The 23787-nt window shown below is 38.6% G+C and overlaps 1 protein-coding gene across 1 annotated transcript in view; it reads left to right on the forward strand.

Moving 5' to 3' along the window:
• The window catches only part of SOBP (sine oculis binding protein homolog), a 138854-nt gene that overhangs the window by 30945 nt on the left and 84122 nt on the right, over positions 1-23787 (forward strand). The window contains exon 4 of the mRNA XM_006926184.3: positions 6765-6916. Coding sequence (XP_006926246.1) covers positions 6765-6916 — 152 coding nt within the window. The remainder of the gene's footprint in view (positions 1-6764; positions 6917-23787) is intronic.

Consider the following 23787-nt stretch of genomic DNA (forward strand, 5'->3'; position numbering starts at 1 on the left):
CCTGCTGAAAAATATTTGGGAGCTTCGTATTACTTGTGGAATAAAGATGTGCCCCCCGGCCCATAGCACAATGACATTCAGAAGACCCTTTGATCAGGCCCCACCTGCCCAGTCTAATCTCCTACTTTGCTCTTCACACAGTCTTGGAGAAGGGGCGAGTTCAAGACTCCTCCCTTCCTGGAGCTCTTCCCTGTCTCCTGCTGTTCTTCTGTCCTTTCCCGTCTTCTCTTAAACCTTCTTCCTCTCCAGACCGGGCAGACCCAACTCAAATACTGTGTTCTGTGGGCTCTAACAGGTTTCTACATCTCTCACCACATTCTGCCTGTCATATAATGAGTCACACACTTTTCTGTCCTCTTGGGAGCAGAGCCATGTCCTATTCAACTCAGCATTCTTGACCAGTCACCAGTGCAAGGATCTGCATGTAAGTGTCTAATTTATTCATATGTGTGTGTATATGTATACATATATGTGTATGTATGTATTCATATATATAAATAATTAAAATTGGCTAGAAAGTTTCCATTAGAAAATTGAAAATTAGTTTTAAATTTTTTCATTTTTCTGTCATATTGTGTAATATGTGCTCATTTCTTTTACTTAAATCAAATTTTAGTTTATGTGTGGAGATTTAGATTTTATTTTGGGGTCAAGTACTACTCTATTTAGAGGGGTGCAAACTATTTAAATTTTTGAAATCACTTCAAATAATTCCATTTCCAAAAGAAAAATAGGAATAATTTTAGGCACTACAAGGAATCGTAGTTGTATGAACCTCTATCATTTAATTGCACCTATTTTTTAAATGAGAAGTAAGTGCAATAAAATTTTATTAATTCAGACTCTGTTATTTGGCAATTTTTGATAGTTAAGTTACCAAGGTGGCAAACATTTTCAGTTATTACTATACTTTTTAAAAGAGCAAACTTTTCAGGCACTTAGAAAGATCTACCCATGTGTGGATAGTTGATATAATAATTACAAAGAATTCCCATCTATAAATAACAGAATATCTGTCAGTACAGTGATATATTTGGCAACACCTTGTCAACTATTAACTCGTTATTTTTAGAATGAATAACTGTAAGTGAAGCTTTTATTAAATCTAATGGCTTTACTCTTAAATAGTCTGAGTTAGTGAAATTTAACCAATTACTGAGTTGTTCTTTGTATTCAAAGATAGTCGTTCTATAGATGTCATCCATGGGAGGGAATGTGATTGAAGAGGCTGGTGCCTCTCTACACGGCATACAGACGGCTGACACCTACCCTGTCTTACAGCTCTAACTGCCAGTAATTCTAAGGAAGGCTCACTCAGATGTAGAATACTCCTACTTTCTCTCGTTTGATCCTCACCACAGCTATACTTACGGTGGGCATTACTACTCTTGAGTGACTTGCCCACCTCATACAACCAGAAGAGGCAGTGTTAATACTTTCATCAACGTCTTCTGTCTCTATCTCTCTGTATCTGACCATACTGTCTTTCAAATAATAACGACCTAGGTTTGCAAAGCAGTATATGTGTTACCTTTCTTTTCTAGTGATCCCTAGCTCTCTGCCATTTCACCCACCTCCTTCAACTTCTACTGTACTTTACATTCACATCTAAAAGGCACTCCGAAAATATTTGACGTAGTACCAAAGTGTGATCAGACAGGATTTTTTTCTGTCCACCCTATTTTAGCTTGGCTACCCTCAGCTTGCTCTGCCTATATGTCTAGGGCTAGATGTTAGCAAAGTAGTGACCAGAGGCATCTGGTGCCCTAGCCTCTCTCATCTCTGCCTTCCATCTTTTTCACTGGAACCCTGTCCTCAGCCCTTCTCCCCACTCTCTGTGAAAACTTGTTTTTCAGAAGGAAGCACTCATTTTAAAGCGTAAATCATTATTGGCAAATGTGTATTGAGCCTTCTTGCTTTCAGAGAATTTGTGTTTAAATGAGATATAAGAAATATTTAGGCAAAGAAATTACTCTCTAATGATAGAATTTAATTAGTGAGCCGTTGAGGGATAATTTTTGAAGCTAGGAAATTCTTATTGGCATCTTTGAAATTACAGATGTAAATGATTCCCCACTTGACCCACATGGAACATCAATCTTATCTATATTCTGCTGTGACGCCCCTCCTTACAAAAGAGAAAGCTGGGAACAATATTGCTTGCATGTGGGTAGAATGAATGCTTTCTGAGATCTAGCTATTATTGATTCTTTCTCATCATTTAATGTTTAAGTGGAAGTTGCTGGTGAAAGTTCAGACAGGAAGTTTGCAGCAAATTCAAGTTCTATAGTCATAAGAGGTAAAGACTTTCACTGCAGACCTTTAACTTGTTTGTTTTAATCAATCGACAAATACTGAGTAACACTTCAACTGTCTTCTCAAAGACATTTTGACCTTTTTGATTTCATTTTCTTTGGTTATTAGTGTGTCATGATTATAAGTGTTCCAGTATGTAGCAGAATCTGTGACAGCTTTTAATCTTTCAGTAGAGGGAAGTCCATGTGGATGGTGTGTAATCTCACATGCTTAAAAAGGCTGTGGTCTCCAAGGCATAGTGGTCAAGATCTTGGGCTCTGGAGTCAGACAGCCTGGTTTCATGCAAGCTTTGGTATGTACTGGCTGTGTGATGTGGAGCAAATTACTTAACTTCTAAACCTCACTTTCCTCATCTGTACAATAGGGATAATGTTAGTACCTGCTGGTGGGTGGTGCTCGTAATTAAGATTAAATAATGGATTTAAAGAATTTTGCACTGGGCATGGCATCTACTAAATACTAAATAATGGCTAGCTATGTTTACTTTCCTTTTGGCTCAGTGGTTCAAATTTTTTCTGGGTGTCCTTGAATATTCACTTCTAGAACACAGGAAACTGTACAGAAGCTTGTATAGGACTCTGTCAAGACTTTTAAATTGGACTACCTTAGAGTTTTTGGAATTGAATTATCCCAAGAAGGGCTGAAAAGAAAGCAAACTTTAACCCTAGTTTTTTGCTTGCTTTCCAGACCATGTCTTCGTTCTGTTTTTAAATATAGCTGCTCCAACAAATAGATTGACTGAGTACTACCTGTGCCATCTTTTGTTTCATGGCGTGGAGAGCACACAGTCAATTCAGACTGCCTTGCAACTTGTTTCAAGTGTAATTCAAGTCTTGAAATAATTATCTGGATGTGTGCATTTTAGAAACTATTGGAAGAGAAAAATATCATTAGCAAATACTTTCAGATTTTTTCTTCAGTCTTTGACTTCCATGGAAGTTGCAAAGGGGTGGTAAATCTGTAGTCTAATCACTTGGGGACCATGAGGTCCCCTGATTTTCTTTGGGCTCTGGTCAGGTAAGCAATCATGCATGTTCACAGCCAATTCTAATGTCTCTAGAATGATACTGACCAGTGGCTGTCTTTATTTTCAAAAGTCACCAGATAGGGCAGTTTCTCAAACAACTTTAGCAAGGCATTCCAGAAATGCTTGATCTCATACTTCTCTGAACTATGATAAATACAATTTGATTTCATCTTAGAGTAATTAATCTGAATTACTCCTTCTGGGATGTAAAGCAGAATAATGTTCTATAGTTCTTTGAACATTAGATTAGAAAGAAAATGCCCTAAACATTTTGCTTAATTAAGTCCTAAAGAGGTGGTACAAAATTCATGATTAATTGAAACATGCATATTTTGACTGATACATATTTATATGACATTATCATATGAAAATTTTATCATGTTATACAAACTGTTCACGTTGGCAATGTGATTTAATGCTGTAAATATTTTGCATTTGTTGCATTGTTCATTATGAAAAATACATAGGCTAATGGCTGTAAGGAAAAATTCGTTATGTGAATCATTTTTGAAGTAATCTTAAATCTCTAATGGCACAAACATTTAACCTGACTATAAAATAGGAAATCAGAGTTTTCTTAGTTAGAAGAAATGTTTTTTTAAATAAAAAAATTTAAAGCAGTTCAAGTTAAAAAAGCTAAAGTGCTGGGGCCTTCTGTTTTGCCAGTGTAAAGCACCCACGTAATTTCTGGGTTTCAGGTAAAAAAAAAAAAGATGTGGTTGTTGAAATGCACTTAAGAAAATCTCACTTTTCTAGGGGAGCAGTCATACTATTTAAGATGGGGCACCATCTCATGTCTGGTGGCAGAATTTTGAGCTATGTTGTTTTGCTGACAAATAATTTAGAAAATCATAGTTCTTTCTTAGTTTTAAAAATATAATATTAATAAAAGTGACTTTTATAAGACTAGAATACCTGAGATATCTAAAAATGTTTTATTGAACTTTTGGAATAATCTACTTACCAGACTCTTCTTTGGAGTATTAGCTATAGATAACAGTTTGATGATAGAAAAAGAGAAATCTGATAGAAGTTTTTCAGTATTTGCCTTTATGCAACAGAATTTTATGAAAAACTGTAGGAATACTGAATTATTTAGTAAGCTGGATACTAACTACCATTCTAAGAGTTTTCCAGTTACCAGATTAAAAAAACAAAAGTGCACATTCTTTTGTTTCATCTTCCCATATTGTTACTTTATAGTACAAATGATTTATAAAAATAATCTGCTTTAAGAATTCTCCTTTTTTTTTATTCATTAGGTCTGTTCTAAGAAAGTACCCTTGCCTTCCTTAAAAAAAAAAAAAAAGAGAAGCGGGTCTGTCTAGTGATGATAATGAAGCATGAAAAAAACCTGCGAGCAGCCTTTTTGCCCCAAGTGTCATTCCTCCAGGCCCGGCCAGAGCACAGGCTGAGTGCCTTTGCTTCTCTTACTCTTTGTCATCTCAGTTTTAGTCCATTATAGTTAAAGAGCTAGGACTAAAAATCTTATGTTTTGTTTCCCAAACCAGACCATATAAAGGAAGAAACAACGAGGGGAACCTAATACGAGTCCTAAAGTTCTTCCTTGGGAAGTAGAGTTTCTTCCTTGAACTCAGGCCAAATAACTTCCCCCATAAATTTTTTTTTTCCTTACAGATTTCACCAGAATCAAGCTTATTGCCAGTGGATCATTTGTGAGAGTTCTACTGTATCATCTTCTTTTTCAGGAATTTAAGATTTTAAAGCAGCTAATCTATTGGGAAAAACAGAAACTACTAGTGTTGACTCCATTTCAAGAAAGTTATGTTATCAAAAATGTTTGATTAACATTAAAGGTCATTTTTACGCTTTCTCACTTATTATAATTAATAATAAATCATAATATATAACTGTGAAATAAAAACAGTCATTTAGAATTTTTATTCCATTAAGGTAAATAAAAAATGCTGCACATAGTTCTGAGTGATGATACTCAGGGGGAAAAGAAACCGTATCACTGCACTACAAATTAGTTTGCTTCTAATTTTGCAGGCTGATGACCGCACTGCCTCAAACCAAATCTTTTCCCGGGAATGGAATGATTGCATGACAGACTCTATGAACCATGAATATGTCAACAGCTCATGGACCAGGCCTTGCTTAGCAATTAGTCTTTGGGGGATTTTATTCAGAAATCAGACAACACTATACCAGAGCTTGTTGGGGATTTTGTGATTACCATTCATGTCTGGAGCATGAGTCTGGGTTAGTACCAAAAAAAAAAAAAATCCGTAAAGGACAAAGAGATGTGGCTAAGTGGCGATCAGTCATACACACACATTGTCAATTGGGAGGCCAAGACAGCTAGGAAATATTCCTTAAAATTCTACTTAAAGTCTCCTTTTAGTCCCCTGCCAACGTTTCCCAGACTTCAGTCATTTGAATATCACCATCACATTTTCGTCATAGTATCTTACCACTTGTACTATGATTTACTATTACATTTGATTAACTGACTCGCTTTTAAAAGCCTTTGTTTTAAGCACTAATATTTGTGATATCATGGGCTTGTTTTACTACTTAAATTTGTTTTCTTCTCTTATAAAGGAAAAGAAATACAGTATTTTAAATATTGAAAATATTTGCATACTATCTAACATCATTCTGAGCATCCCCATGACGTGGTTGCCAGGTCCTACAGGAGCTACGAGGACTACCAATCTGACCAAGAATGATCTGGGAAGCTATGTGACCTCAGGTCTCATTGCTGACACTCCATTACTACTCTCTCTAGGGAACATGAACCTCATCACATGGAGGAGAGTTTAAATCAGGCCTGCACCTGCCTGGGGACACCCGTGTGGGAAGGCTGCATCATAGGAGACAGCTGAGTGAGCCAGGCTAGTGCCTTTCTATCGGCAGAATCTGGCCATCACATCTTTCCTTTTTCACTAACCATATCACTTGAGAATCATTATATTGCAAGAGTAAACAACACCCCCATATCATGTAACAGTAATAGGGCACATGCCAAGATGGATCCTGGCTCCTGACTGTCCAGGTTCACATTAGGGCATCACATAGGTGGGTATAAGCGTCCCACTCAATATGGAACTTGTAGGCTTTCAGCAGTACCTTTGAAGAAATGAGTCCTTTTACAACCAGGCAGAATAAGCATGTTTGCCGGGCTAAGAAGCCCTAGGAATTTTTATGGCTCTGCAGTTATGCTCTGGTTTTTAAGTAAATGATATCTTTTGGAAATATAAGAGCAACTCCACCTCCCCGCCCCAAAGGAAAAGAAAAAGCACGGAGTCTTCCCACCAAGAGCTACTAGGTCGGAAAGCGGTGAGGTGTGGATATTAAATCACACCTCAAGTAGCTCATTCAGGTTCAGGGTGTGTCTAAGTTTGAAGGGATGTTTGCTTCTGATATGAACATTTTTCTTATACTTTTATTATAGAAGATGATGTGTCAAATGTACAAATAATGTGTGCCTGGTGCCAGAAAGTGGGAATCAAGCGCTATTCCCTGAGTATGGGAAGTGAGGTGAAAAGCTTCTGCAGCGAGAAGTGCTTTGCAGCCTGCCGACGAGCCTACTTCAAGAGAAATAAGGTAAGAGCACATAGAGAGAGGCGGCCCACACAGGCCTCATCAGACCACATGCGCACGTGCCTCTTAGCCTCTAGCTGACAGCACTGCGCATCTGTCATTTATATTCTTTCTGTTTTGTCTGTTCTCTTTCTCTGTCATACTTAACCTTTTGGAATAAGGAATCCCCTTCTAATGTGTAACCTGTTCTTCAGTTTTTCTTGTCTTGGTGTTTGAATTTTGAGAGGGTGAATGAATTTGATGAGGACACGGTGATCGCAGCTGGTATCCTAAGTGACAGTGACTTTCCAGCAGTAGAGTGCATAGACTAGAGTCTTGAAAGATAAGTGGTAGAGATTTCTTATAAAGGCTGAGAAACTAGCCACAGACACATGGCCAGAAAGCTTTAGTCCACTCAGTTTAATACTTGTTCCCAATGGAAATATTGCTCTGGCTCTTTCCAAAATCCGATCCACAAATTCTAATCAAGAAACCTGTCAAGTCTCTCTTGACACTTTCTATTAAAGTTGACTGATATCGAGAAAAGGTGAAAGAATGAATATGTGAATCAGCATTGCTCACATAGCCAAGCATTTGTGAGAAGCATGGTGGGTGAACACAGGAACAGCCATAGTTGTAGTTTTTTTTTGGTTGTTTTTTTTTGTTTGTTTTAAGACATCTCAGATTTGAATATGTCCTTTTAGAATAGTATTGGCCACCACTGATGGGAAATGGAATGCATGATGTTTTTACAGTCACAAACACACATACACACACAGCTAATTTCTTAATTTTTAAAGAACCTCTATAGCATTTTGCCACCAATTACTGAAGTAAATGGCTAGTTCTTGATTATTTCCCATTGATCTGTAAAGCTTCCTTAATTCATAAAACTGTCCACACTTTGCTGAGCATTGCCATTTCTATAATTCAAGATCAAAATCTGTCCTTTCTTAAAGCAAACAATTATTATTATTATTTTTAAGTCTGATATTTGCAATCCTGAGATGCTAATCTCGGGTTCATTGCATTGAAGAAGCACTGTTGCAGCAAATTATCTCCTGCAAATTTGGGTCACATCACTCTGCCAAAAAACATAATGCTGAAAGAATTAGGCTGCAGGATTCAGTGGGGTGGAATTTTAGAAGCAGTCTCTAAGAATTAGGCTCATAATCTTCACTGGAACAGGGAGGCAAGTAAGGAAACTGTTTTGGAATTTTTTTGGAACAGTCACCAGTCCAGTTCACGTTCCCTTGGGAGGGACCAGTGAGGCTTCAGAGGAGGGTGGTGAGAGCAATGCACGGGAGACACATTTTGTTTTAATATAAGGGGATTAAAAGTGATCTCTGAGACCTGGGGGCTCCCCCTTTTGAGTGCTGAACTCTGGGATAACAGTCACAGGAGTGGACCCAGCGCTTTTGTCTTCAAAGCCCTACTTACCACAACAAAATACTTTGCATTCCATCCTAGAAGACGGTTAGAGAACAGGGTTTTTGTCTTTCTATGATTCTAAAGGGCTATGCGCCTGAATTTTGATGGACTGCCTGTAGTGAAAAAAATCAAGCAAGAAGAATTTGTCACAATCCTGGTGATACATGTTATATACTTTGAAATGTGGTTTTACTTTAGTAAGCCTTTGAAGAAAGACACTCAATTCAATTGGAAAAACAGCCCCAAATAATCTATAACCTATCTCTATATCTATCTATATAAAATACCATATATAATGATACCATATATATTTATATCATTATAAATAATATGTCATATTACATCGTTATTAAGTTAAAGGTCAAACGAATTTAAACTTCAACTGCATATAGTTTTGAAAAATGGGTAACTGGGAGCCAAGATAAGAAGCAGCGTTTGGAATACTTAGCGTAGGTGAAATCAGCAGGGGGAGGAAGGAGGACCTCTATCTTTCACATCCTGCAAACCTGGGAGTCAAAGTGGCTTGTCTGACGGCTGATCCCAGAAGCACGTTAGTGGGCTGTCTTCTCTGCAATCTTCTTGCTTATTTATGTATTCCAAATCTCTGCCACACTATACGTTCTCACTTTTCAAACAGAGAAAAACTGGTCACATTGCTGGCTGGATTCTTCTTTTTCTTTTTTTCTTTCTTTTTTTTTAAATTTTAAGAGTGTTATCTCTGTAACAATATCCTATTGTATTACAATAAACATGTACAGCTGCTGCATTTCTGTTAACTGATAGGATTTTGTGGTCATTTCATTTAGGGCTTGGGTTTCCTAATGGATTGTATTAGGTAGCAGTCTCCATCCTGCCATTTCTAAGAACCGCTGAAATCAGCCCCAGGGCGTTCCCTGCTGAAGACAATAGCAAATAGCTAGTCTATTCTTGTATCATTTAATAAAGTCTTTAGTCCCCATTATTAAAACTGTGGACTTTCTTAATCCTAGGGAAAGGGCAAAGTTCTTCCCATTCCTACATAAAAAATTTTCTGGCTAAATTCTACACTTCTAAATACTGAGAAGTGGATGGAAAATAGAGTAAGTAATGTGTGTGCAGAACAGAATTTTGCCTTAGGTATAATGTAGATTAAAAAAAAAAACATGTAAGATTAACTATGCTGTAAATTATGCTTTAGAATGACAGCCTGCTTCTTGGTGGATAGCATGCTGGGATCTAAAAATGGGCTCTAAGTTGAACCCAAATTGCATGCATAACTTCACAAAGAAAAATCCTAGTAAAAAAGGTAGCTAATTAGGAGCAGTATTCAGCTGACCTCTGTTTTGTGTCTGAGCAACACCTGCATTTGTGAATGTAAATTGGACAGCTGTGCCTGTGGTTCCCTGCTATCCTCTTCACAAATGCTGGGGTATAGAAGCAGGAACTGATTTTCTGCTAAAAACAAGGACAAAAATAGCCCAACCCTCAAAATGAAGGCCCACCGAAAATTGGCTCTTTAAATTTCATTTGCTTCTCGAACCTTCTTTCTCTTTGGGTTTGTTTGATGGAGCAGATTAAGAATGCCACATCCCTCTCTTACCTGGCACTGTGAAGTAAGGTGGGATGGCTTGAAGCCAAATTTAACCCTTTATGACATGTAGGTTATATTTTTAAACGAAACTTAAAATTTTATTGGAAGAATTGTTTGGATTGCTACAAGTATGTAGGCTTTCTTCAAAAATGCTTCTGTTGGAGAAGACTGTGAATCACGGCCATATTCATTTAATGAACCTAACTTCTGCCTTATGCATTTCAGGATGCTGTCCCTTAGATGTGTATAGAGTTAATTCATAATTATATTTTGTGGAATCCTTATCCCCAGCAGGCTCAATTGCTGGCTCAAAAGTTTTTGAAACAGCCAGTAAAAAAAATACTTGGGTCGTCCATGAACATTGGCCGAACAATGGGATGTCAGTCTCATTACTAGATGCACTAGAGACTTGTCAGGGAACTAATAGCTCACTCTTTTCCCAGCCCTTTTTCGAGGCCACAAGTAGAGAAGGGCTTGAGAATATTTCTAGCCTAGTGATTGACCTAGGAACTGGAAAGTTGCAGAGACTCCTTAGTGGTTTTGCAAGAGATGCCGAAGTGTTTAGTCCAACTAATACCAGTTTTACTTTGCACAATAACAGACCCTTAAAAATATTTTTTCCTAAGTGAGTAATGCCTTGTAACCATTATCCTTTTAAAAGTGAGAGTAACAAACAAGACCACAAATAGTAGTCATTTCCAGATAGCCTGTGTTTGATCTTTATATTTCTGCGTGGAAAATATTTTGTTGTCTAAACTAATGTCTGCAAATCAAACAGGAAATCAAAACTCAAGACAAATGGCGAGCGCAGGCAATGTAAAAATGATTATTTTCTTTCCTTGTTCAGATCTCAAATTTATAGTGTTCTTCATGGATTAGTAGCACCAATACTTTAGTAATAGACACAAATTCCTAAGAACACCAAAGTTTTGCTTCCTTGTTCTAGTTTTCAAAATTTTCAGACAAGAATAGATAGAAATCCTTTTTTAATATCATAATATTGCTGTTCCCTGACAGACCGTGGTGGGAAGGAACCTGAGCAGATAAGAGATAAAGATTGGGATGAATTAAAAATAAGAAGCTTATATAGACAAACAACATTTCAGATGATGTTATTAAGACCTCCTCAAAATCATGATAAAAATAACAAATATTTAGTGAAGGGACTATTGTTTAATAAGTATTTCTTTTACTTTCAAACTATATCGCTGGATACCTAGTGATCTCTTCTTAGAAGAGATCCCTTTTGGAAGAACCTGTTACTAATAAGCACGTATCATCGTATTATTTGGAGTTACATTTTATTTAGACTTTTGGCCTTTTTATTAAACTTGAATATATCCTGAGAAAGATTCTCAGTTTCAGACTTAATTATAGAACCTAGTAGTACAGAAGAAATGTGTAACAATTGCCCTGGTAATCTAGTGATTAACCTGTCTACTTTTTTTTCTTTAAACACCTGCAAGATTTAATTTGCAAAATGGCTATCATTCATGAAGGTTTAGGGAAGGACATTAAGAAATTACTTGTAATTATTGTCCCCTGACTGCCTGAAGCTCAGGCCACAGACTCGTTGCTGCCAGTTGCTTGCAAATATTCTTGATCAACAAGTAAATGTGCCGAGGGAGCACCAGAGTTCTTTCCGTGGATTCACCTTGTTTTTATGGGTCACCATTGAGCCTGTTGGGTCTGTCTACCTGCTGGATGATTGCTTTGGTTCTGTAGTGTCCCTTGGAACTGTGCTGCAGGCCTACCCCACTACCTGCATGTAGTGTGGCCTCTGCCTCCCAAAGCTTTAGCCCGTAGGCCAGTGGCCGAGTTCCCTTTTGGTCACAACAAACAGGGAAGCTCTGGGGAAAGGAGAGCATACCTTTTCTTGTTCTCTGGTGTTTTGAAATATGGAATGGAATATTGATGAGCTGCTGCAAATGAGAACCTATGAAAAAAGCAAGAGCAGACGAGGCGGGGAAGGTGTTAGCCCTTAAAAACACACTTAGGGTGAGGTTAGAGCAGGAGAATTCTGGCTAAGTAAGAATTCTGGTGAAGTAAGATGTGGGTCAGGTTAAAGTGATGCTGTGCTGTTGGAGAAAGCCAGAAAGAGTTCCAGGCAGAGGCTCTGCAGGCTGGGTGGGACGCCATGCCCTACAAAGTCACCAGAAGCTTGGGGAAGAGGTATGTGATCGTCATGTTTACTGGAACACTTGAATACCATTTGAAAAATACTGGTCTCAGGGATACCTGGAACACAAACAGACTGGGGCAAGTGAGTTTGTATTGAAAGAAAAGAATAGCAACCACATCTAGTTTTTAATGGGCTACATTTTGGGAGGTTATGGGAAGAACAGAGGAAAATTAATTCTAATTAATTTCCCAGAATGGATGTCAACTTCTGAATAATATTAGACATTTTAGATTAAATATGAAGAGATGATTAAACTCCAAATAGGTTCAAGCCCTAATCTATGTTCAACATTTTTTTTTCACTGAGCAGAAGGAAAGGGGGCATTTTTTATAGATCTGAATCCAGTCCCCCAAAGATCAATACACAGGGCTATTGACATATATACTTGAATGTTAATTTTCAGACACAGTCAATCTCTGGCCATCCTTCTGGTGCTAGCTAATGCTATACACTTAAATCAGGTTTTTCTAATCTGAACTGCTGGTAATTATCCAATCCATCTCAAAGGCACGCTCCCTTTTAACATTAACCACAGTGTCAGATTGCATCAGCTACATTGTATTCTGGTGACTACGGCTGCACGGTGATGAATGTGCCTGCTTTGAGTTCATAGTCTGGCTGCCTGTTTGGGCAATGGGCAGTTCAGTAAAACAAATGATCAGGAAGGGATCTAGTTATTTGGGACATTCGTTCTCCTTATCGATCCAGTCACTTGCATTGCCAACTTTCTCACCTTGCTGCTAACAGTGTTCAGGTTTATCTGAAGAATGAGCATTTAAAGAATAGCTAATGGGTCATTTTGATGTGCTTCTCCTATCATAAGCTACATCAAGCACAGAGTTACTCTTTGTGCCTGACTTTAAAAGGAAGTGTCATGAGACGTTATTATAAAGATCAGAGGGGGAGAAGTTTCTAGGAGGTCTTAGTGCTCTGTCCAGAGAAGCCAAAAGAGAATGAATGTGCATCTTCCTAGGATCATAGTTATGCTCTATTGATTCAAATGCTTTGTTGAAAATGTTAACTGTCTAAATAAGTGCATGCATAAGACAGGTTTGGTGGGTTGCCTCGAGATATTTTAAAGTATTAGTTTGAGTCCAGAATCTCTTTCATATACTTTTGCAAGGTTTGGTCACAAATTCTAGTACAAGCAAACTGTAGGGATGCCCATAGTTATTTTTATTTCTCCCCTATCTCAATACCTCTGGATACTTTTGTCCACAAAAGCAGGAGTGTGAACTGAGAAAGCCATGTGTAATTCTTTGTTCTGTGAGCTCTTTGCTCTTTGTTCATATTATTAGAATGGAATAAAGAAAATCTCGCTGTGGATGGCTACTTAATTTCTGCTCCAGCATTTCACACTGAGAATAGGAAATTCCCTGTGTCACAATCCACTCTTAGGGTGGCCGTGCACACGGTGGAATCTAATTTCTACTGACAGACTGTCTTTAGAGGTTACAAACATCAGTTTGTTGCATTCTCTGCAAACCCAGGCTGTGGGCCAAAGCTGGGAACTACTACCAGCACGAGAAGGCAGATCAATGGTTTAATGAATCTGTAAAAGATGCTTGAACTCTGCTGCAATTTACTGAGCACTCTAGTTAAATGAAATTCCTGTAGTCTTTAACAAAGATAGAGATAATCAATGGCTGGGGAGGGAAGACAATGTGCAGTAATCACAACCTCCCAGAATTTGTGTTGTCACCTCACTGCTAACAGAGGGTTAGTCAGGCTTCGAGGCCCTCTACATCTATCCTGATATTTTCTCAATGTTTGAGCTGTATTGGCCCAGAGATGACATAATCATAGTAGTGTTGCTTCTGTGAGGACTATTTTAAAAAGCTATGGAATATTATTTAAAAACCATTTCTTTAAAGCAATAAGATTAAGCTATTGAGCTTACGAGTTATATTTATTCTAACATGTGCTGTCTTGGTAAGGCATCTCCATGATGAAAAGTAAATAAGGGAATAAGATCCATTCATGATTAAGTCCTCCAAATGTCAAATTACGTAGTGTTGGAGGGTCATGATTAATCCTTCCATAGTAGTAAAATATTCCTCATTAGTTCGCTATGGCTAAGAGTTAACCACTCCTATTATAAATTCAGACATTAATGTATTTGCTGCTTAATTCTTCTTCTCATAGAGAAAAATATAGTTGATAGGTATGAATTTTTTACTTCCAAATGTGCTTCGGAAACATTATACTGATTTATGAGAGGGCTTTGGAGGCATGTAAGAGAATTTCTTCATAAATATGTTGAAACGTATTTAAAAATATTTAACCACTTTTGATTATGGAAAAACTACAGCCTTTACTTTGAAATATTATTTTTCTCCACAGACATAGTGGAATATTTATGACATAAGGATTTTATATCCAATTTTTGTCACACAAACTTTCTTAGTGTTTCACTTTTTTGATTAGCTAATTAGCATTAAGAGAGCTGGACCTTACTCCAATAAGTGTATTTGAGATGTTCAGTGGGTAATAGGAGTTTTGAGATCTAATGATTGCTTACCTGTTTCACAGGCCTTTTGCCAAACATTCCATGATAAAGTAGTGATTTCTGTATGGATCCAATAAATGATATATTATTTTATAATCTGTTTAAATAGAATGATTTCATGTTATTTAAAATATGGTGAGCAGTTCTATGTCTGTACATCCAACTCTTTGTTATAAGAATCTTTGAAGGCCCTGACACTTTCTGTGATCATCTGTAGGATTGTATGTTTTATAGGTTGGAGCAATTTAAGTTGTTGGTGTCAAAGGATTTAGGGATACAGAGATCCAGAGGTAGGTGAGATAAAGCTGGGCAAATAGTTAAAGATAAGGGGAATTTGCCCAACAGGAGACAAGTTCCTCTGTGATGCTTTTTTGTTTGTTTTTAGCCAAGATTAAAAAAACAAACAAACCTTGTTATTCATTCATTTATTCATTCATTCATTCATTCTTTAAAAAATAAAATTAAAAGATATATCGAGCCCCTAGAATGGGCTAGGCAGTATTTTAGGTTTGGTGGATACATTATTAGACAAGAGAAAAGTCCCTGCCTTAAAGGGACTTGCATTTTATTTTCTAAAAAAGACAGATAATATACAAGGTAAAAATATGCATATATGTAACACAAGCCCAGGAGGTGATAAATGCTATGAAGAAAAAGCAGGGTGAGAAGAGGGATAGTGATAGAGTGCTGTTTCTGTCTGGTCATCACAGAGGTTGTCTTTGAGGAGGTGATGTGTGGGTAGAAACAAAATGAAGCGATGGAGCTTGTCATGTGAAGAGCTTGTAGCAGAGGGTTTCAGAGAGGAGGGGGACCTAGTGAAAAGCAAAGGGCCTCTGGCAGGAACAGGCTTGGCATTTTTTAACAACAGCAAGAAGGTCAGACTGCAGTCGAATGATAAAGGTGTCGGGGTCCAGATCATGTAGGCCTGAGAGGTAATAGTTTGGATTCTTTTCTAAGTGTGATGGCAACTATTGGGAGATATCGAGCAGGGAGTATGATATGATTTGATTTTCACTGTTGATTGGATCTCTGTTAAGGAAGTAGTACATTTAAGATCCTAGATACAAAGGGGATTTGGAGAGTAAGAAAGGCAACAGCATTCCCATCAAAGCTGAGTGTCTCTGGCAATAGAAAACTAAAAATATCATATTCGCTGAATTATTCACTAGTAGTTATGAAACATTTCCCAGTAGCAAAAGTGTGTTGAACCAATTTAGGTTTTTTTATTTTTTATTTTTAAAGTGTGGAGGAAGTGAACCAAGGATGGACATTGCTGCTTAAATGTTCTGACATAGCTACTTTCTTTCTGTAGAGTAGATGGGGCTTGCCCCCAACCTAGTGGTGCCTCAGAAGGCAGCCTCAACACAGAACCCAAGTCTTGGGTTGGGAGACCTATAGATTCTACAGGTCTTCTCAAGCTCTACCCCTAGAAATAGTGTGATGAAAAAGAGATGGTAACTTTAAGGGAACTATCTTTGGATAAAAAAATTATTCTGATGTTTATTTTATTTTGAGTAGACTTGATTTGGTGATGACTTATAAGATGTATCAGGAATTTTTATGCAAGTAACAGAAGACCCAATTCAAACTGGTTTAAACAATAAATGGTATATTTTATCTGATAGAATTGAAAAGTCCTAAGTTAGAGCATGCTTCAGATAGGTTAGTCCTGCAGTTCACTGGTCTTATCATGGTCTCATTTCTTCCCATCTCTATATACTTCTTTATAGAGTGTTAGTTATATTCCACAGCAAGTGCCCAGACATCACGAGATGACTGCTAGCAGCACTTATTTGCATCCAATAGAAGACAGAGTGCCTAGCATTCAAAGCAAGAATTTTGAAATTCACGCTGATTGCCTATGCTTAGATCTCATGGTCATCTCTGAACTGGGGACTATGACCAGAGCTGATATGTTCTGATTTGCTTAAGTCAATCAGGTTTTCCTCTGACATCAGAGTTGGGCTTATTTTCCTCTAAAGCCCCTGGGAGGCTGCATGGCGAAGAGAATGAGAATCTGGAAACTATTAAAAGAGGGAAGGGATCGGAGTGATAGCTGATGGTTAGCGCCCGTAAATATCCACTAGAGAGAAGAAAAGGTGATCTCTTGAGATGATCTCCTGAGGTTGAATTCTTTATACAATGAACATACCACGCCCATCTACTCTTGCCATGTGGAAGAAGGAATCTGGAATCCAAGTGTGGATTGAAAGATTGAAAATGCGTTTAACATTCATCATAGAGTGCTTAAACAAACTGCTTCTATCCAGGAACAGCTACTTTGAAAACCTGGTTATTAGAATGTTGGCTCTAGTATCAGCACTTATCTATTAATTAATTTATTATTATTTTTAATTAATTATTTTTTTATGGTGGCATTGGTTAACAAAATCCAGCAAGTTTCAGGTGTACAATTTAACAGTATATATATTGTATTGTGTGTTCACATCCCATAGTTAGATTTCTTTCCGTCAGCATGTATTTGACCCCCTTTACCCCATCTACCTCCCTCCTCCCCCCCACTCTGATAACCACTAGTCTATAGTCCATGTCATGAGTCTCTCTTTGTTCTGTTCTTTTGTTGCTTTTAGGTTTATATCCCCCATACAAATGGTATCATGTGGTTTTCAACTTTTTTGTCGGCTTATTTTGCTTAGCATGATTATCTCAAGGTCCATCCATGTTGTCACAAATGGCAGTATTTCATCTCTTCTTATAGCTGAATAATATTCCATTGTGTATATGTACCACAGCTTTCTTATCCAATCATCTATCGTAGGACACTTTGGTTGCTTCCATGTCCTGGCCACTGTGAATAATGCTACTATGAACATCAGTGTGCATATATCTTTTCGAATATGAGTTTTCAAGTCTTTGTGGTAAATACCCAGTAGAGAGATTGCTGGATCATATGGTAGATCAATTCTTAGTTTTTTGAGGAACCTCCATACTGTTTTTTCCATAGTGGCTGTACCAATTTGCAGTCCCACCAGCAGTGTATGAAGGTTCCTTTTTTTCCACATCCTCTCCAGCATTTGTTATTGCTTGTCCTATTGATAACAGCTATTCTAACAGGCAAAGTCAGCACTTCTTCTATTCTTTTCGGACTCTATAGAACATGAGATTGCTCAGAACAAGACAAAGGGATTGTAGTTAGCTGTTAGACATGCTCATTTATGAAGAGAAACAATGGTGCAGTTAGAACAGCAGATAGCCCGGTATATCGTTACATCAATGTAAGTGGCCGGGAAGATGTTGGCCGAGGACCATATTGGATGTGGGGAGGCAGAGGCCTGGAATGGGATGGGTGATGGGATGAGGCTGCAGTTACTTATCAAGAGTTAGCCGCCTGCCCACACATTTAAGCTACTTTGTCGCTAAAAACTCTGCTAAGCAGAAGTGAAAGGGGAGTGTTGAAACAAACTGTGATTTAGTCTGAGGATGAGTGCATCAAGTTCAGGTGGCCAAAGGAGCAGAGACTTTGAAGGCTGCAACTTTCACAGTTATTAACTAATTAATCAACCAGACAAATATTTGTTGAACAGCTGCTATGTGCCTGGCCCTACACTGGTCATATTGAAGTTACAGTGGACAACGAAAACCTGGTTCTTGCCCTCATGAAGCTTACAGCCCAGTGGGAGGTGGACATTTATTTAAATAATAACACCAATATGAACTTGCCACTGTGACAAGTGCGATGGTGGTGTGGGCACAGTGCTGGAGAGCCGCTGACAGGGAGATTGGACTAGTCAGTCAGGAAGTCTAGATGCTTCTCTGAGGAAGTAGGGGTTACACTGAATTCTGAAAGATGAAGAGTTGTTAAGTAGAGCGGGAGGAGAAGGAAGGGCTATTGGGCTGAGGACACAGCAGCATTATATCTAATCCTGGCCCTGATTTGCCACTTCTTTGCTAATTTTAGGTTCTCTGTGAAGGAACGAGACATTACCTACAAACAAGAAAACAAATATTCCCTGGAACAATAATCCCATGTATCCATTTTTTGGTGTATTCATTCATTCATTTATTCATTCAACCAGCCTTTGGGGATTTGTTGCTTGCTGCTGGCTTCTGCCTTCCCTGACTTTACGCTCAGCTTCATGGACTATAGTTAGCAAGTTATTACTAATTTATTTCAGGGAGTGTATTGACAGCTCATAACTCCTAAAGGTAGAAGTATGTTATAAATAAGTAAGTAATAATAAAAATAATGATAACTGTAACAGCCTAAGTGGTTTTAAAGCAACAGTGCCAACAGAGAAAAGATTGGGTGAAAATGCACTGATTTGAGAGAAGAAAGTAATGTAATTACAGTGTGACAGATAAGGCTGGATAACTGAAAATAAGTGGGGTAAATTACTTTTGACAGAAAGAACCACAGAAGGGGTATCCCCTCTCCACCACCTCTGGCTGGGTGTAGGAACGGATGTGGTTCTGTTATAGAGAGAACTATAGATCTATGTTAACATTAATGCAAGGACAGACAGGAGTTTGGGTGATGATAAATTCCGGGTTAGAGGAATGCTTATTGACTCTCAAGTCTCCAGACTAGACAACTGTGATAAAATGGAAACAGAACAGGACGTCTGCTGGCACAATAACAGAGGGCGACTCTCATGGCACAGTGGTGTAGTAGGAGGGAAGGAATTATCCTCCCTTTCTTTGTCTTCTTTGTTTCCTGGTATCTCATTTAGTGCCTAGGATCATGATGACAGATCTGCAGAAATGTAGTGATAAATAAATAGGCAAGTAAGTAACTCAGACTTTATCTTCCTGAGTCTTAGCTGGGTGATGTGGACATGGACATTCTAAATGAGCGGTGTCCACATTGCTGTTTGCGATGCCAGAGGGACGAGATGACCCTATTGAGGCTAACCACACCCGCACCTGCCTCAGGTGGCTGAACGAGGACCGCAGTACAGTTTATCTGGAGTCAGTAGCCCCTCTCCAGTTCCAGTAACTTCTGAAAACCACATATAGTGACAGTTGTTTCCAAAAGAGGCTGATTTTAAAACTGTGATGAAAATGGCTAACAGCAGGCTGAAGGTTAAAGTAAAAAACTTAAAAACCATAAAATCTGCCTGGAGGCTATTTAAGCAAACTGTTTTAGAGGCACAGATGGTTCATATACCTCTGAGCCAAAAACAAAAAAGTAAAAAGGGGACAGTAAAGCTGGCGTGATTAAGCAGACAAATATGAAAGTTTTATTAGTACTAAAAAGGCATTTTTTTTTGAAAAGTGAAAAATCTGTCTCAGGAAACTCAGAAGACCTGTTAAAAACCAATTGGAAATGGAAAGGGCAAACAGACGACATTTCAAAAAGCAACCAAAGATAGTGAAAACTCACAGTGTGCTTTCGTGTATTGGACACCAGAAGGTGTGCTCCAAGGCGATCAGAAAGCAGTGTGACAGAGAGACGCAGTATGTGCAGTGTTGGGTGTGGCTCCCCAGTCTTGTATGTTTGAGGTAGAACAATGTTTTCAGTGGTTCGATGCGATTTAAATGGCAATTTGAATCTCCAAGGTAAATCAACTGGAGCAAATTTGAGGAGCTTCAGTGCCATAAATGAGAAGGTCCAAAGCATATGGAAGAAATAAGGTCTGATGTTGCCGCTAGTGTTATTAAAAACTGTAAGCATACGTGAGAACTGGGAAATCACTGGGGAGGGAGGGTCTCCAGCCTCTTTCAGGGGTAACCCTGAGTGCTCATAGATGCAGTCCTCCAAGTGCGTTCTTGTGCACGTGTCAGGCACACGTGTACGCGTACACAGAAAGTCTCCAGATTTTAGATTGGTGAGCTGCCATTATTATAATTTTGAGAAAAGTCAGACTCTGGAGAATAACAGAACAGTACAAGATTGCAGGGTCGCCATCTGAGAAGCCTCCTATGAGAAAGAAAAACAGTACTTGTGTCTTAACATTCAATATAAACCTAAATAAAAGTGACCAAATATAACCTTGCAAAAAGAAAGGTAAGTTGTTTGGATTTTCAAACTCCAAGTTATTCACTTAGAGTTTGGCTGACTCCCTCCGAAGACACCCTTGAGAAAAATAAATAACTCGAAGCAAGGAATAAAGCATTGCCTGGGGATTAAGAACCTGAGTAAGGAGTGGATGATATTCCTCAGAGTACAGAAAAATTAACAGCATGCCACCCCAGGGATTTGTATTAAGAGTAGTGTCACTTAATATACTGATTGCTTATTTAGAAGTAGATGACAGGAAGGAAGGGAAGTTTGCTACTTTCTCTAAGTTGCTTTCATTTAAAAAAAAAAAACAGAGGATTACTTCTGTTTCCCACTGCCGCAGCCCCCCACCCCCCAAAAAAAACTCTGCTTTACAAATATATAAATTTAATGAGGTAACCTGACATCAGATGCAATTCCATTCACTGAGCTGTTAGCTAGTACATGGGAACAAAACGTTTCAATCTTCATAGTTCCCTATATGGGCTGCATCTCAGCCTCTGCAGAGAGGGAACTTGGTCCAGTGTGAAGGGGGCTAAATTGCATTCCTTGCCTAGAGTAAAACAAACAAACAAACAAACAAACACCTTTTAAATGTTTGACTATATTAAAGACAATATTTTAAAGTAGATAAAAGTATGTCGGACAATAGGCCGATCATCAAACTTCATCCCATCTTCACTGGAAATGTGTAGTCCATCCTTCTTTAACCTGATTTTATAAAAGGTTAATGCTGAACTTTAAAAGAATTGACATAACAGAGGATTAAATATATTTTCATTAGATTCCAGGCTATACAAATATGTGCTACAAGAGCTCGAAAAGGTATACTGTTGAGGCCAATAGAACCAATAATAAAACTAAAGAATTGGTAAAGATAAATGTAATGAAAGTGTACCATGCCTCTTAACACTCATGGGTAACCTTTGCCGTTGGCCACGTGGAGAAAGACTGGTTCAAACTCCATGGCAGATGGTTTAATACGTAGTGTATGTATTAATCCACCAAGGCAGTCCTGGAAATGGAAGCAGGTTGTTAATGGTCGTATATAGCAGTTGTGAGCTGCTCCTGCTTTTGCAGTAAGATATTCAGATGACATGCTTCAGGGTTCAAGTTGATGAGCTTCTAGGTTGGGAAAACATTTCCCCTTTTGTATTGCATTGCACAGCTGATGAGACATGCTCCAAGGCAGGGGGTGATTTAGATTATTTCAGGTGGATGTAAGAGAGAAAAGGTGGACTCACACCCCAGGCCCATGATTTAGTTTGACAACTTCTTACTTCTGGTTAAAGTGGTACCACTGAGAGTACATCAAGTATGAGGAATTTGTGAATCAGATGTAAAGACAGCAGACACAACGGTTGTAAATCTAATGGAACTTCAAATCAATACTGATTTCAAAAAAAAAAAAGAATCCACAATCTTATGGTCTGTTGGCACCGGAGAAAGCCTTGTATCAATGATACCAGAGAAAGCCTTGTATCAATGATATCTTAATCATTTTTCTTTATCCTGAATCGTTAAATAAGTAGAAAATAATATTGGCCTCCCAAATTCCAGAGCATTAAACTTGACTTAAAGAGTAAATTAAAAACAGATAAAACCCACAGAATCAATTATGAAGAAGCATACTCCCAAGCCCTCTACCTAGGATGGAGCTCATAGAAATTATTTGTATTTATTGAGGCTTAAATCAAGACAACTGGAGTTAAATATAAATTCAGGAAGAGTTGGATAAAAGTACAGATGCCTTATGGTGTTTAATTTAGGGCATTGTTTTGTGTTAAGTGTGGTGAGAGAAGCAAATTAAAGTGCACGAAAGTAAACAGAGGTAGAGTTTACGTTAACATTTTCATTCCCCCACGAGCAGAGCGCCCCTCCTCCACCAAGCCCTTTTGCTCACTTCCTTTATGTTTCTAATACAGCCATTTAGCCCTTAATAAATATCAGTTAAATATAATTCCTCATGACCATGTAATTCAGCTTTGGCTAAGGAGATGTGTGACATCCCCTGGGCCTACATATTTGGCTAACTACTTGGTTGAGGTTGGTAATGGTGATGTGGACTTCAATTTCTTTCTCAATATGTATGTGGGGAGATGGAGTGATACATTGAATAAAATCTATATCAAAGTGATTATTACAGTTTGCTCCCATCGCCTGTACTCTCGAGGGACACCTAGGGGCCCATCAAGTGGTAGCCACTGCCATGTTGTGTTGAACCAGCTGTGCATGGGAGAAGACGTGGAGAGGTGGGCTGATCTCACTCCTGGGCAGCCATTACTGTGGCACCCCTCCTTTCCACACCTGGAAGGCTAAGCTTGCTCCTAGTAGGGACCTGAAGGAAGTTGGTTGCTTTCATCTGGGTTTTGGATCCTGAAGCTGAAATCATACTGTCTGTCACTCAGCCCCTTCTCAAGACTGCTGCTAGCAGGGCCAGGGACAATTGGACCTACCATCCTAGGCTTGGGCCAAGATACTGGAATAGGCTTGGGAAGTGAAAGGCTGAGGAGAAGCACAGGAATGCATACTTGGGTACAGATCAGTGTCTGTTCAACCAGTGAATGAACCAGCAACTCAATTAAGTCCTCCGAGGCTGGGACCTATCTCAGGGCTGGGCGCCATGGAACACAGAAATCTGAGACGCGGTTTATGCTCAGAGGAATGTCTGCCTGAGTGTGTGAGTTTCCCTGTGCTTGTGTGGAAATTGTCCTCATGCCGCACGTCTCTTCATTTACTCATTTATTCAGCGTCCACAGCATGCTGGGCATTGTTCTCTGGCTGGGGCTACAAAGATAAATAAGGAGAGGTCTCTGCCTCTAAGGCTCTCACAGTTGAATAAGAGAGATCGACAAGTAAACAAGTGATGCAGTATGTGGCGTGCTGGAACAGATGTGAAGAACTGGGGACCGTAGAGTGACTTCCTCAGCCTAGGGGCCAGGCTGTATGCATGAGTGAGCACATGCTAGGCTGGAGACTGAAATGTAAATTCAGGAAATGGGATGAATAGGAAAAAAGCTAGGGGCGGGAAGACAGAATAAAAGGATCCGAGTCAAGAATAAGACCTCCACATGTCACACATTAAAAAACAAATGTATAACCCTTACTGTAATTCCCGCATTGTGTTTTAACATTTAAAAATATTACAGACTTTGTAGGAATAGTTAAAACCATATTACATGACTTTAAAAATTGATTTGTGACATGACATCATTTTATCTTCGGCTTATATCATGAAGAA

The sequence above is a fragment of the Pteropus alecto genome, unplaced genomic scaffold, assembly GCF_000325575.1.
Source record: "Pteropus alecto unplaced genomic scaffold, ASM32557v1 scaffold79, whole genome shotgun sequence".
NCBI lineage: Eukaryota > Metazoa > Chordata > Mammalia > Chiroptera > Pteropodidae > Pteropus > Pteropus alecto.